General features: G+C 35.8%; 1 protein-coding gene across 1 annotated transcript in view; it reads left to right on the forward strand.

The window, feature by feature from the left end:
* LOC120630939 (protein lozenge-like) overlaps positions 1–15,068 on the forward strand; it is an 82,473-nt gene that overhangs the window by 66,081 nt on the left and 1,324 nt on the right. Inside the window, exon 5 of the mRNA XM_039900304.1 lies at positions 12,537–12,668. Within this exon, the coding sequence (XP_039756238.1) occupies positions 12,537–12,668 (132 nt within the window). The remainder of the gene's footprint in view (positions 1–12,536; positions 12,669–15,068) is intronic.

A 15,068-nucleotide genomic window follows, 5' to 3' on the forward strand; every position in this document is an offset into this window, starting at 1 on the left:
GATGGTTTAATTGGCTGGGTTTAACGGCAAGACGTTCCGCCAAGCAGATTAAGGGTTCCGGTGCGATGTAGCGTAGAAACCGACTAGGGGTATGATTTAATATAACAGCCATATCCTTAACAGGTTAGCCCGTTGAAAAAAAAAATAAAAAAAAAATAAAAATCGTTTATTTCGTTTCTTACATTGTAAATGATACATGTTGTAAAGACCTCCTAGTAAGCATCAAAATACCTGTGTCAGGAGGCCTTACTCTTCCATAGCAAAAACAAGATAAAATTAAAATAAAACGATTGAGTAGTGTGTCTTGGTGTGTATGGTGTGTTTATGTTTGTGTGTGTGCGCGTGTGAGTGTGTGTTTGTGTGTGAGTGTGTGTGTACATGTTATTAAGTGCGTCTATATCCATTACATTTTAAATAGAAATAAACTGAAGAAGCACCTCAGTTTCTTCATAGGTTAGTGTCTTCAGCCAGGCTGTCAATGTTTTGTTACATTCAAAAAACGTTTTTTGGTATATAGCTAATTCTTTGTTTATTTTATTGTAAAGAGTGGTGGCTTGCGTGATGTATTGTCGACGAGCAAAAGCAGTCCTTGTTCTATGACTGAGTAAAACATTGCATATTTACCGTTACCATCTTAGTTTGCATCATACCCCACCACCAGGTTAGATTGCAGTGAAGGGCTAACTGGTTAACGAATAAAAAAGGATCCCCATATATAGGTATCGGGGAAGGTGAAAGGGATATTATGAGAAGATTAATATAATATGTCAAGACACACGGCAGTTTTTCAGCCAAGTTCCAGCCATGATTCCTATTTCTATTCCATCTTCTAATAATAATAATAATGTGAGAGTACATTTCAATAATAAATTCAAAATTCAAAATTCATTTATTTCAAATAGGCCTAATATAAGCACTTTTGAAACGTAAAGTCTGTCTGTTTGTAGTGATTCTACCACCGGTTCGGAAGGCAGATTCTACCGAGAAGAAGCTGTCAAGAAACTCAGCAGTTGCTCTTTTCCAACATCAACAATTTACATTTTGCATTTTAACATTCATTTTTCTATCTTGTAATAATAAAACTCTTAATAATTAAAATACAATACAGGAAAAAAAACTGATACAGGGCGTAAGGAATACCTAAGTGCAAGATATAGGCCGGTTAATTATCAACCTGATCCATAATGTTCTAAATGGTAGATTGAATTTAGTCATGCTATCGTTATCTACTGGGAACATTTAGTAAAGGATAGCACTATTCAATTAAACTAGTCATCTGAAAATGGATAAGATGGATTCCGGTATATACGGATTGCCGAATCTGCACCTAATATGTATTGAAAAGATTTTAATCCGCTTCCTTTTGGGTTTCAGTTCTTAAGCTTCTAGTCACTTAAAAATACTATTGATTTATCATAAGCAGAATCCCAAACTTGGCAATTTTATATAGCATTAACTAGCAGTATCACACATTTTATTCCAATTTACCCAGTAATGAGTAATTATTATTTATTTTGGGAATGCAAATAAATTAGCTATCTACAAAATACAATCCGCCACCATCGGTAGGTAGGTATATAATATTGTACACAAAGAGCCGCGGTTTTTCCTATCACGAACTACATTATTTTACATGACGTTTTATCGGGAACCGCAACCCCAATGCACCGAGCCGCGCTTTTATTTAGACACCTAATTAAATATTTATTAAGTGCATATCTCATTTATACATTAACCCTATTTTAATTTCATGTCCGAGCGCACAAAATTAGGAACAGCTGGTAGGGTTGCCATCTGCGAATTTATAAATCCGGGACAAATTTTTTTATTTTTTTTTATTTAAGAAATTCTTTATTGATCAATATCATTTTACAGAACATATATGCATATGCATACATACGACACAAATAGTAAAACACAAGATAACATTTACTTAAAGGCTAAGGCACCTATTAAAATATACAGCATAATTACAATAAGCAACTCATAACATCTTAAAATTATGTTAAATTACACCACTTATAAGTAAATTGCGAAATATTTATGGATATTTCTGCTTTATACAAAAATATTGAAAAGAGGGTACAAGCATAAAAAGGTACTTGTTTGTTACATGTAAGTGTCGCGCGGCTTGCGTTCGAAAACAGAGAGACTAACAAAAATTAAGTATTATATTAAGTATAATATTATAATTAAGTGACCCTCAACATTTATCACACACACAAAGAAAAAGAAGATATACTTTATTGCACGCAATACTGAAAGGAATACATACAATAAAAAGTTTACAGTAAAGGACATTGTAGGCATGCAAAGGCAGCCTTAGGAAGAATGGTTTTAAAATAGTTAAATGTTGTTGTTGGAATAGAGCAATGGCTGAATAACTGCCGGCTTCATATCTGATTAGTTTAGCGGTAGTATTTGTTACATACAATAAACAAAAAACTGCATATCCCAAATCGATCAGCAAAGCAATCATCGGCACAGATTGAACTTTAGTGCTTAAGGAAATTGGAGACAATGTCTACCTAAGAAAACTCCCGATGAGTGATACATAGACTTCGATTTTAGGCGACGTAGGGACTGTCAAACGAATTACAGAACTTAAAAGATTAGGTATCGCAATGTTTTCTGATTGGCTGACAGTTGTCTTTGACGATAAATCAACCATTAACAACAACCGCAATAAAATAGTCACATGTTTGGTGTCTACGCTAACGTTGACAAAGTCTACGTTGTGAATGCATCTTGGCTTCGTTGTTTAAATAAAAAATATATTATAAAATTTTCAATATTCTACCAATCCAGCCATTATGATCCATTATCAGCCATTATGAGCCATTATCCAGCTATAATGAAAGCATTAGATACCCATATTTAGGAAGTTGTGAAAAAAAATTATGCATTTCGCCATTTCGTGCGGGCCACGAAAATGGCTAGTCAAAACCATCATCCATTCGGGAAATCAGATGCTATAGAGACAGACACACACACACCCAAACACACACACACACACCCAAACACAAACACACACACACTCAGACACATCATATTTATAGCAACACATCGTTTTTGCGTTGGGGATTAAAATAAAGAAAATCTCGAAGGGTTGGCAACCCTAGCGGTGGATAGCTGGACCGCAAAATGAAGTGGGTACGGCTTCGATTCGGATACGAGTGTACCTATTCGACTCGTGAAAATCATTATCGGATACTTTTCATAAGCACTAATGCGTTTCCAATTAAAGCTCAATCTAAACTGCATTCCAGTTCCACTCCTTCATTAATTTATACCCGATTTTCGTTGATTGTTTCGTTCAATTCAAATAAATGGGTTCAATTTTGAAGCTATCAAGAGCTTTCATCGGAAAGTTACCAGCATTAAGGTGTGTTAAGCTCATGAAACATACGAAAATAATCTTTACTTAATATTATAAATGCGAAAGTGTATTTGTTTGTTCTACCTTTACGTCCAAACTAAGCATCTAATAAACTTGATTTTTGGCATAGAGTTAGTTGAAAGGCCGTTTTATGCCAGTAAAACAACAATTTGAAGGATTTGTTATCTTAAAGAAAGACATTTTTGTTAAAAAAACAGTTACTTTGAAATTGATTATAAAAAATCTTTGTTTCGATATTGATTTTTATGCGTTCGGGGGTCTTTCTTCTGTCACATCGAGCAGTTTAATACTCATATTTTTTTACCTGTTATATTGAACGGCATTTAGGTACAATACACCCATACCAATAGTTTTCTATGCAGCATCGTACCGAAACGCAAAATCGCTTGATGCACGACTTTGTCGGTATAAATTTTAAACGTTTTTGAAATGGCGTTTTACTAGAAATAGTAAATAACAGACAGTCTTTAAATATTAAAATAAATGAGTAACAATAATTTGTATCTAATAATTTGTCCCGTTATAATACGTCATGTGAGTCATTTTACTTAGATAACTTTGACGACTAATTATTGTATTAGTCATAATAGGATTCGTCAAGATAATTTGAAATAATTAATTAATACTTGCTTTAGCAATATGGCAACAATTACTTATAATTAAAAATTGCGGATACATTGGGTATTTTACGACTCGATATGACACCATTCTGGCTAGAAGTCAGGGTGCACCTCTACCTGATGCTTCATTGGCTGTTTCCCCGTCCTTATATCCTAGTACAATATAGTATAATATATATTGTGTATTATTGCTAAAAATTATTCATCAGTTATCTTAGTATCCATAACACAAGCTACGCTTACTTTGGGACTAGATGGCGATGTGTGTATTGTCGTAGTATATTTATTTAATTATTTAAAAAAAAATTGACGATCTCCGTGGCGCGGCGGTGAGTGCTGTAGTTTTATAAGCAGAGGTCCCGGCTTTGATTGCTGGCAGGAGCAATTTCAGAATTGCCTATGGTCTGGTCTTGTGGGAAGCTTATACCGTGCTAATTACCACCCTAACTAAAAAGACTTGCTGCCAAGCATTTTAGCATTGCGGTACGATGTGGCGTCGAAACGGTGTCCCTATGGCCTTAACATAACTATCACACATACCCCTAATAGGTTAGCCCGCTATTATCTTACACTGCATAATCATTCAGTAAAATTGCAGTTAGGGGTTATTTTGCAGCAGAATAATTAAAAAAAAACTCTTGGGTCTAGCAGGTGATTAAGGAAAATACATGCATAGTTAGATAATATACTGTGGTATTGGATAGAAGCAGGCGTTACTTTGCGGAATTCCAGCGGAGTATAGCAAATTAGATAATCAAAACTAGACGGATATAATTTATGTCACCTGCCCGTGCTAGCCCTGCAGTTAGCACCTTACCCGCAGGGCCTTGCTTTCAAGCGTTAACACTCCAGTTCAAACCGAGCCAATTAAGTTAGGAGCAATATTGTGCCTATCCCAGATTACCTAACGTAATATATCCCGTGCAGATGAATAATTATTATAGCATTTACTTTGGGATATACATATTGTGAAACTGCAGTAAGGATTAAATTGACATCCAATCGTAATTTTTATGCATTTTATGCATAAGAAGAGTCAGTTTATTATCAAGACAAACTTACGTATAGATAAACTTTGGCAATGGGATGATGTTATTTGGGAGATATTACGCATAAGGGGTTTACGTCGGGCCAATAGGCATGAAGTTAAGATCAACGACAGTTTCAAAGATCCTGTGTCAAATTTAAGAGAATAAATTTAAAAAAAAAATTCAAAATTCATTTATTTAATTTATATATATTATATTTCAAGGCCTAATTTATAAGCACTTTTGAAACATCAAGTCAGTCTGTTTGTAGTGACTCTACTACCGGTTTGGAAGGCAGATTCCACTGAGAAGAGCCGGCAAGAAACTCAGCACATTGCTCTTTTCCAACATCATTTTATAGTTTAAGTTGTTTTAACAATCTTTAGAATTTTTCTGTTTTGTGAGAGATGAGAGCGGAGTGGCCTGCTTCCAAGCAGCCTTGTCGTTAAGGAATTCATCAATCGTGTAGTAAGAGTAACCACGATTTGTTAAATGTGTTTTAATATATTGTTTAAACATAGGTAAAGGTAGATCTAATATTACCTTCGGTATCATGTTATAAAAGCATATACCTATTCCCACAAAGGTTTTCTGTACTTTTCTCAGATTACAAAGTAATTAAGAATTAGCACTGATCTTCATAGTATAAACCTCAGGCCGTATTTTTTTTTCCTGTTTTGAACGCTCAAACTTTTTTCATTTAGACGCAGCTACATTGTAAGTGCTTTGAAGTAATTTTTCCACGCACCCCTGCACACTAATGACAAGCGTCATAAACATGATCATAACTCATAACTAACATGGGTAGCGATTAATTGTACCTAGGTATTACAATCGAAACACTAACTAACGCTTACTAGAATGGAAGATTCATTGAAACTCGGGAAATACCAAAACCTTTCATTTGCGTCATAAGGCAAACTACGTACAGACAACTTTATTGCAAATAACAAAATTAATTTATTAATTTATATTCTAAGTCACGTGGGAATATGTAATATAAACATTTATTTTAAATCTCGTAACTAAGGACTGTAGGATCCCATATACAGGCAACCGGTCGCAGCGATATATCGCTACCGTGTGCCTTTTGGTGACCAGATCAGAATGCAGTTGTCACCTGTCTCTTCTTCCCACGGGTGTCGTAATTGATGACTAAGGTAATATATAGGAGAACGGGCTGTAGCAGAAATACTACGACCGTATCTTGGAGAATACTATTCCTAAGTTTTGTATGATATTAACCAATAATAACACCTTAAAGCCATCTCAAGTTGGAAATGGCAAAAGTATATTTTATAAAGAATCACCCTGTAAAAATAGTAATTCAAAAGAATAAATAAATAAATAAATATACTACGACAATACACACATCGCCATCTAGCCCCAAAGTAAGCGTAGGTTGTGTTATGGGTACTAAGATGACTGATGAATATTTTTATGAATAACATACATAAATACTTAGAATATACATATAAACACCCAGACACCGAAAAACATTCATGCTCATCACACAATCAATTTCCAGTAGTGAGAATCGAACCCACGGCCTTGGGCTCAGAAAGCAGGGTCGCTGCAAACTGCGCCAATCGGCCGTCATAAAGAAGCAAATGATAAACGACTAAGACACCGGGAGGTATCTGTGCATCGTTCGAGTCAATGAAGGTCCATAATGCAGTCGTATTTATATCGAAATACCCACCAACTGAATGTCATGATCATTTGTTGTTAATCAAATATAATTTTAATTGTTTCTTAAAAACGATATATTAATTATATAATAATTATAAGCGTATTTGTAACAATCGTAACCAATTTAATAAAATATCTTACAAATATGAATTTACAGTTATCCAATTTTTAATTTATTTTTAACATATATTTATTTTTCCGTACAAATGAATTCAAAACATCCTAAGTGTGACAACCCTATCGAAGACTCTATTAAAACCCTATTGAAGATAAAAGATCGACACGCGACGTGTGACGGGCAAGAGTCACAAGATGTTAGGGCCTATCTGATTTAACTCAGTAAAAACTATGGCAGTCAAGTAAGAGAGTCTAAGCTTTTTAATTCTCTCTATTAGGAGATACTTGTGTCCAGCTGTGGAACATAAAAAACTAAGGAGATTGTGCCATTGGGTGTTGTAATGTTTTTTTTTTTTTACTAACGAAAGGCCATCGCTTCACGTCAATCATGCATCAAGCAATGATGAGGTCTGGGTTGGAGCACGCTTGCCTAGAAAAAGCCTATTCACTCTAGCCTTGAAGGTACTCAAATTATACGTGGCAGGAAACACAGTTGCCGGGAGGGCGTTCCACAACTCAGCGGTACGTATCAGAAACGTGGATAAAAACGTTTCGTGCGTGTTGATGGAATATTAACCACATAAGGATGCCATCGCTCGCGGTATCTCGCTGTTCTGTGGTAGAACGGTGAAGGAGGAACAAGATTGTGAAGTTCCTGAGCACACTCACCGAAATATATCCGGTAAAACAGGCAACATTGCGTTGGTTCTGGAGACTATGTAGTTTTTCCAATAAGCTAACTGTTTTAGAATATTTTATAGAAAATTTAGAGCAGATAGATTAATAATTTAAGTAAATTGACTTCAAAAATAAAAGGCTAACTATTTCTTATCAACCTATCACATGTTATGCACAAATATGATGTTTATTGATTTATTTATTCCAAGTCTGACTTTGGTCGGCCGTGTATTAATCGCGTCACGTAATTTCGTTCAGTTTCATATTAATATATTATCAATATTCTATTAGTCTTTCATATGGTAACTATTCCTTAGCTATTGATGACAACTGATGTGTCCATATCGTCTGCAATCATTCCTATTGTCTGCGAAGAGTGTCTACGTGTTGTACCTCGCGTGGTCCTCAAATATGCATACAAAGCTGACGGGACAAAAGTACAGGAATTAGCATTATGATTTGTAATATCAGCAATGAGTCAATGGCTTGTTACAATAACTTAATCCATTCACGTACCAATACGTACTGTTTTGTGGCGTGTCAATCGAATGTTAACATTGAAAGCTTTATAAGCTAATCTTCATTATTATTTTAATCCCTCCAAGAAATATTGAAAAAGCGAAACTTTGAAACGGACAAACTCCATCGTTTGTACGTTCAAGATTATTGTACTGCTTTCAACAATAAATCGTCAAAATTACCGGAATCGGAAATAAAGCAATATATCATACACAGAGCAATGGAATCAATATTTGGGAAAAAAACAACACATAGGAATATTAACATATAAAGAAAAAATAAAAATAAAGAATCTTAAAATTAGGTAACTAAATAAAATCGAATATTATTCTATATAAATAGATTTTTTTTTATCTATATACAGGTTAAATAAAAGATCCCGGAAAGCTCTCAGCCTCGTAGTTCTTATCATTAAAACTAACAACTTTTGCTCTACAGCTTTCCAAAATTAACTAAGTATTATTCATACAAGAAAAGGAATACATCATGTTATTTCTGTAAATAATAATAATAATAAGTTTTTTTCCATTAACATTACACAGTAAATTACAAAATAGTACAAAATAAGGCGAAAATAAGGTAATGTGTATCATGAAACCCAAATTCTATAATACTGCTATACCTAATGCTAGACTGATTCGCAGTTATTATCTCCCGTCTCTGGAGCGAGAACCATACACTTCAATTAAATCTAGTAAAAAGAACAAAACTTGAAACCTTTTGAATTAAATTTGATTGAATGCATAATGGTATACTAAATTTTTTTTTCTTACATTTACATAAATTCATCGATAAGTGACATTACACGTTTAAACGAAATACATGTGATTCCACAACGTCGCGTAGTCGTGTCAGTAATCGCATGATAGAGTCGTCGTTCGCTCGCTGTTGCCGATGTTACTTTACAGAGCAGTACATTAGTAGAGTGACTATCTATAACATTAAATATTTCACAAACTATCGAGTTGAAAAAAAAGTCGTACATCAAACGTTTATAATTTTAATGTAAACAACTACAGGCCGAGAGCTTTATGGTATTTTTATTAGCTTATTTTGTATCTCTAATAATCAGTATAACAAATCGGTAATATCGGATTCTCCTTATATCTAAGTATATATTCTCGCTTGAATTGTTTGAGTGCCTTACACCTAATTTCTTAGATTCACCGGTAGATTTGCTCTTGGTGTATGATAATAGTACTTAAAACAAATGGTTATAGTCATCATTATCTCAACACATTACCGTCCCACTACGGGGCACGAGTTTATTTTTATTTTTTATTTATACACTTTATTTGTAAACTACAAATAGTAAAAAAAAAAAACAATGCACACAACAAAAATAAACTTAAAAAGTAGGATACAAAGGGCGGCCTTATCGCTTAGTAGCGATCTCTTCCAGGCAACCTTAGGATTAGGAAAACCGAATTGGTGGGGTGTATTATTATTATATACATACTTACGAACAATTACACACTAATACTTATCAATATTACACACATAAAATATTAATAATAATAAATATAAAAAAATATTAAACTAATATATACTAAAACATACTTAAATATGAGTAAGAGTTAATCACTGTCGTCTTTATTGTTCAAGATAATGGGCTTTAACAGCATTTTTGAATATGTCTAGTGACCTTGACTGTCGTATGCTTATTGGGAGTGCATTCCACAGTTCAGTAGCTTGAACAATGAATGAATGCTTATAAAACTTAGTTTTCCTCCCATGATGGAAAAGGTTTAGGACGTAGCAGACCACGTTGGCCGAGAGCGAAATGATAAGATTACCTACTAGATTTTAAAACCTTTTACGCAGATTAGCTTGCGGTTTTAACGTTGTACGTGGAACACAAGCAATAGAATATTAAATGTGTTAATGATAGTTTGCCAAGTTTGCAATGTCGGTCGATTACTGTTTTATAATTTATTAAATCAATCGCCCATTGTCAGTGACAGGTGTTAATCATGGAGGCATGGAGGTCAGGCGGAACTAGCGCGTACGCTTCGGGATTGCCGGCTTATGTATGAATCACGCGTATAGTGTGTAAATGAAAGTGGACACATGACGAAAATATTAATTCAAGGTTACAAAGAAACTGAGTGTTATATTTTGACCAGTGTCCAACACAGTACATAATTTGATTATTGACCGCAAGAACCTGGCTAAGTTTGTTGTGGGCTCTTCTTAGACCAGGGCGCGTTTGGAACCCTCCTAGCTTTAGTTTTAAGTTAACGAATGCAGTTATCACCATCACTAACATTAGTGTAACATGTTAAATGTATGAACGCTTCATACGCCTGTGATAAAGTCTACATGAATAAAACATTTTTTTTGAATTTGAACTATTAAAATCGCTGGGGGCTGGGAAAAGGGGGCATGTTAGCACGGCTAGCATAGGCGCAATTCCAAACCAAAACTAAGTAGGTACATCGCCTCGGCAAAATTTGTATAAATTTATACAAAAATATATAAGAAATGAAGCGGGGATAACCCAGTGGGTAGGAGCTCGACTTTACTTTTGGGGGGCCGAGTTGGAATATGGATGGAGCAACATGCACCTCTTACTTTTTCTAAGTTATGCGCGTTTTAAGTAATTAATATATCACTTGCTTCAACGGTGAAGGAAAACATCGTGAGGAAACCTGCATGCCTGAGAGTTGTACATAATGCTCTCAAAGGTGTGTGGAGTCCACCAATCCGCACTGGCCGTGTGCGGTGGACTTAAAATAGTATAAAATAGATTATTTATGTTTCTTACTCCTAAACTATACTTAACTAAACATAATAATATGCGGGCATATATCCAAGAGCTTAAGGGCCTGACTTGTATCGTATACACACCCACTTTAATTTTTACTTTTAGTAAACGAACCATGCCATAACGTTTTTTGTTACAGGTGAGACTCTTCCGTGGATATCAAAACTTCTGTGTAACCTGGTTTTTGGAATACAAATATTATCTGATTTATAACTATCGTATCACTTGAACCCAAGTACCGAGTATACGCTCTCTCGGTTTTGGGATCTTCAAATGACATGCCTATAACCTATAACCTCATCAACACTTTTCAAAGTACTTATTCATTAACTCATAACATCTTTGTTTATCATATTGTCATTGTTATTTCAATTTATTTAATAAAGTATTAAGAACATACAGAAACCGTAAATAACTAATATTGAAGCATCAAAAACCGCTCATTCGGCTAGCAACTTCATTTCATTTAGCAGTTGACAGTAATTATTTCACCTATGAGAAAAGTTTGTGAGCTAGCAACATTGCGTGGATGTGAAGTGCCGTGCGCGGGGCGTTTTCACAGTTTTTGGACACAACAACTGCATGCAATAATGGCTGAATGAGTAAATGGGTTCTGTATGTTTCTAACTTTGTGTATTTAATATATATTCATGTATTTTATTTCATGCCTTCTAATTCAGAATGAAAATTACGCCGCATTCGACTCAGTTGGGCTGCAATGTCCGTCCACTTGTAAAAACAATCATAAGAGTAATTTTTATATAATTACTAGCTGACCATATTTAGGAGGTTGTCCGATTCTCAGACATACCGAATATGCACCCAAAATTTCATGAGTCAACTACGAACACCGCTAGAATTTTATATATAAGATGAAAGAAAAACTTAACCAGTTAGGTAACTTAAAAAGTAGGTATGGTTTCTTTTGTCAATAATAACTTGTTTTTTTTTATTGTTTTGTTCGGGATAGTAGGTATAGGTAGTTTCCGTTTTGTATAGGTACTTAGATAAGCTGCATTACGGTTTGTCTGGTAAAACTAATTAATTGCAATAGTTGTTTCGGCGCAGCGTTTAGCGCTTTGGTTTTAAGTTAGAGATCTATTGCCGGCAGGGGCGATTTGGAAATTTATATTTTTTGTATTTTTTTCTTGTCTAGTCTGGTGGGAGGCTTCGGAAGTGACTAGTTACCACTCTACCAATACAGACGTGCCGCCAAGCGATTTAACGTTCCGGTACGATGTCGCGTAAAAACCGAGTAGGGATATTGCCATAACTGCCGCACAACAGGTTAACAGGTTAGCCCGCTACTTTCTTAGACTGTGTCATCACTTACTATCAATTCGAGGTGAGATTGCAAGGGTCAAGGGTTAACTTGTTGACTTCAGTGGTATAAAATAAATGTAAGTGTCAACCCAGTCAATTTACCTACATCTAAAGTGCTACTATTTTGCTTCTAAAATCTCTATCCTATTGATCACACATTACCACCGAGTCGCACGCAGCGGAATTTTCATCCTTAATTACAAATTAATACGCTACGCATTTTCCATTCTAGAACAACGTTTTAATAAATCATCAGCAGTTCATACTTACAACCATACAAATTGTCACCTTGCAGAAACTATACGTAATTAATCTGCGGCTAAAAAAGCGCCTAATAACAGATACCCAAACGGCCTAATACAGTGAATTTACCAGAATGCTAAAATTTTCAGAAAACACCGGCAACATACTGGGCGCTAGCGAGTGGAACACGGGCTACCCGTCCACGGCCACCGTGTACCCGAGCTATGGACCTCTACAACCTCCCTATTACAAGCCGGACCCCACAATACATATACCTGCAGGTAATTTACTTCTGTCTATTTATTATTACCACCAATTCACGTGAAACAACAGGGCAAATAAAATGCATAAACGAGACCTTTGCATTTTTAAAGCGTTATATAAATTATAGGATGGGGAAAAAGTTTCTTCGTATTTGATTTGAATACTCAAATATTAATTTTTTCTACATTTAATCACAGTAGGTATATTTATGTATTGTAGTACATCAATCCGCACTGGGCCAACGTGGCGGACTACGGCCTTAACCCCTTCTCATTGTTCAGGAGACCCGTATCAGTGGGCCGGTAATGAGTTGACATGGTGATGATGGTAATATATATGTGCCATTGACTTTTTGACATCTCGAAGATAATGATCCTGATCCCGTTGCTGAAGAAATCTTGGGACTTCTGATCAAAAAACGCGACATATGGTTTTTCGGTCCTCTCATGATGTTAACCTGACACTTAAAGTATTCTGAAAAGACCGAAACAGATGGAAATCTGAAAATGCAAAGTCTCGACTATGAAAACACTTTACCAACTTTGCGTTACGGTTACTAGCATGACGTCCTGCATGACAAATTTTCGAGGCTTGCGTTGCATTTTTTCTTTTTGTATTAAAATTTTAAAATTTATCGCATTCCTTTATTATTTTCAGTCATTTTGATAAAAAGAAAAACAAATGCAAACTAGCTGGAAACAACATTCTTCTAACCTTTTTAATGACATCAAAACCAGCCAGATACAAATACACAGACAAAGTAATTTTATTACAAGTTTATACAAACCATATTGGTAGGTTAGGCTACCTATAGTATATTTTCCTTAGTTTGACAATTATTGAGAAGTCACAGGTTTTTCTTGTAAAAACGCGAAAGCAACGTGATTTGCAAACTTTAGATTTCTGGTGAGAAACCTATGAAAGGAAAACCCGTATTTTAGGACCACTGTGCGTCGCCACGCCGACAGCCAGGCAGTTTCTACCGCATTAGATGTGGGTGGGCTAACCTAACCTACCACAAATTAGTTGAACTGACTCCAGCATCATTATACAGCCAATATAAAATACGTTCGCTAGAGTTTAGTGGCTATTCTGACTTGCCATTGAGTCCCAAATCCTTTTATGGACTAGATGAATACATATATATTTTTCGCAAAGAGCAAAATGTGACAGGTGTGATTTTCATCAGTTCTGGATAAGCTAGGAAGTAAGCAGTTGCTCGGGGCAATCACACCTCGGGGTTGCTAGCACATGCAAGGCAAGGAGGTTTGAAAACCCGCCAGTTTAAATAGACCGACATTCAGGTAGTTTTCTTTACTGTTGGTTCACTACAAGCAGTGACTTCAATTAGACACAAGTAGATAGTGGGGCCCTAGGATCGATTAGGGCATCAAGTTGTCTTCATTCTGCACTGATGTTAATAAAGCTCGACAGTAAATTTAGGTTAGTTTTTTACAAAGTTCTACAACTAGTTCTTTACTTATAGATAGGGGGGCCCTAGAATTGCTAAGGGCATCGTGTAGTCCGTTACTGATGCTAATGCATTCCTTTTATCAATTCCGTGACCCCTAACAGTACCCATTGAAAAACCCAACACATTATTCAACGTAATCGGGTCACGTCTGCAAATGAGCAATATCAATCATCGGGCGCCGATAGGTAGATATTATGTGGGTTTTTACCGCCTTAAAACACAGGATGACATTTCAAAGCAATGCAGCAAAAGTTGCAAAGTCTATACAAATAAATCAATGATGGCAATTTTTTTTTTATACCTCTACAAGTTAGTACTTGACTGTGATCCCAACGGATGGTTAGTGGTGATGACTCTAAGATGGTAACGGGCTTACCTTTTAGGGGTATGGTAATTGTGTTAAAGCCCTATTCCTAATTGGTATTTACGCGACCGCTTGGCGCTTGGCGTTACGTCTTTGTAGGTGGGATAACCACGGCCGAATCCTCCCACCAAACCAGACTGGTGAAAATTCTGAAATTCTAAATTCTTAAATTGCTTCTGCGGCCTTGCCTACCACTTATAAGACCTCGCGACCTAATTTAAGCGACGGTTTTGAAAATTATTTTAGTGCTGGTGAATGTTGTGAATAAGTCTGTAGTGTAACGTCACACAAAATGACCATCTACACAATGACCATCTACACAATGATCACATCCGCAGTAAAAAAAAAAAAGGCACAGAGTCCGTGACATTGGAGATAAGTTCCAGGTTCCAGGACCAGGACGTCTCCGATGGTACGCCCATGTTGTACGGAAACCGTAAAGTTACGTTAGTAGTGGATGCCTCCACATTGCAGTCCCTGGAGCTTTAACTCGTGGCCTCCCAAGAAAGCGCTGGCTAGACATAGTGAACGCAGATCTTAGAGCCAATACTTAGTCAAAAACTTGGGCGCTCAAGGCCC

Source organism: Pararge aegeria, chromosome 17 (assembly GCF_905163445.1).
Source record: "Pararge aegeria chromosome 17, ilParAegt1.1, whole genome shotgun sequence".
Taxonomy (NCBI): Eukaryota; Metazoa; Arthropoda; class Insecta; order Lepidoptera; family Nymphalidae; genus Pararge; species Pararge aegeria.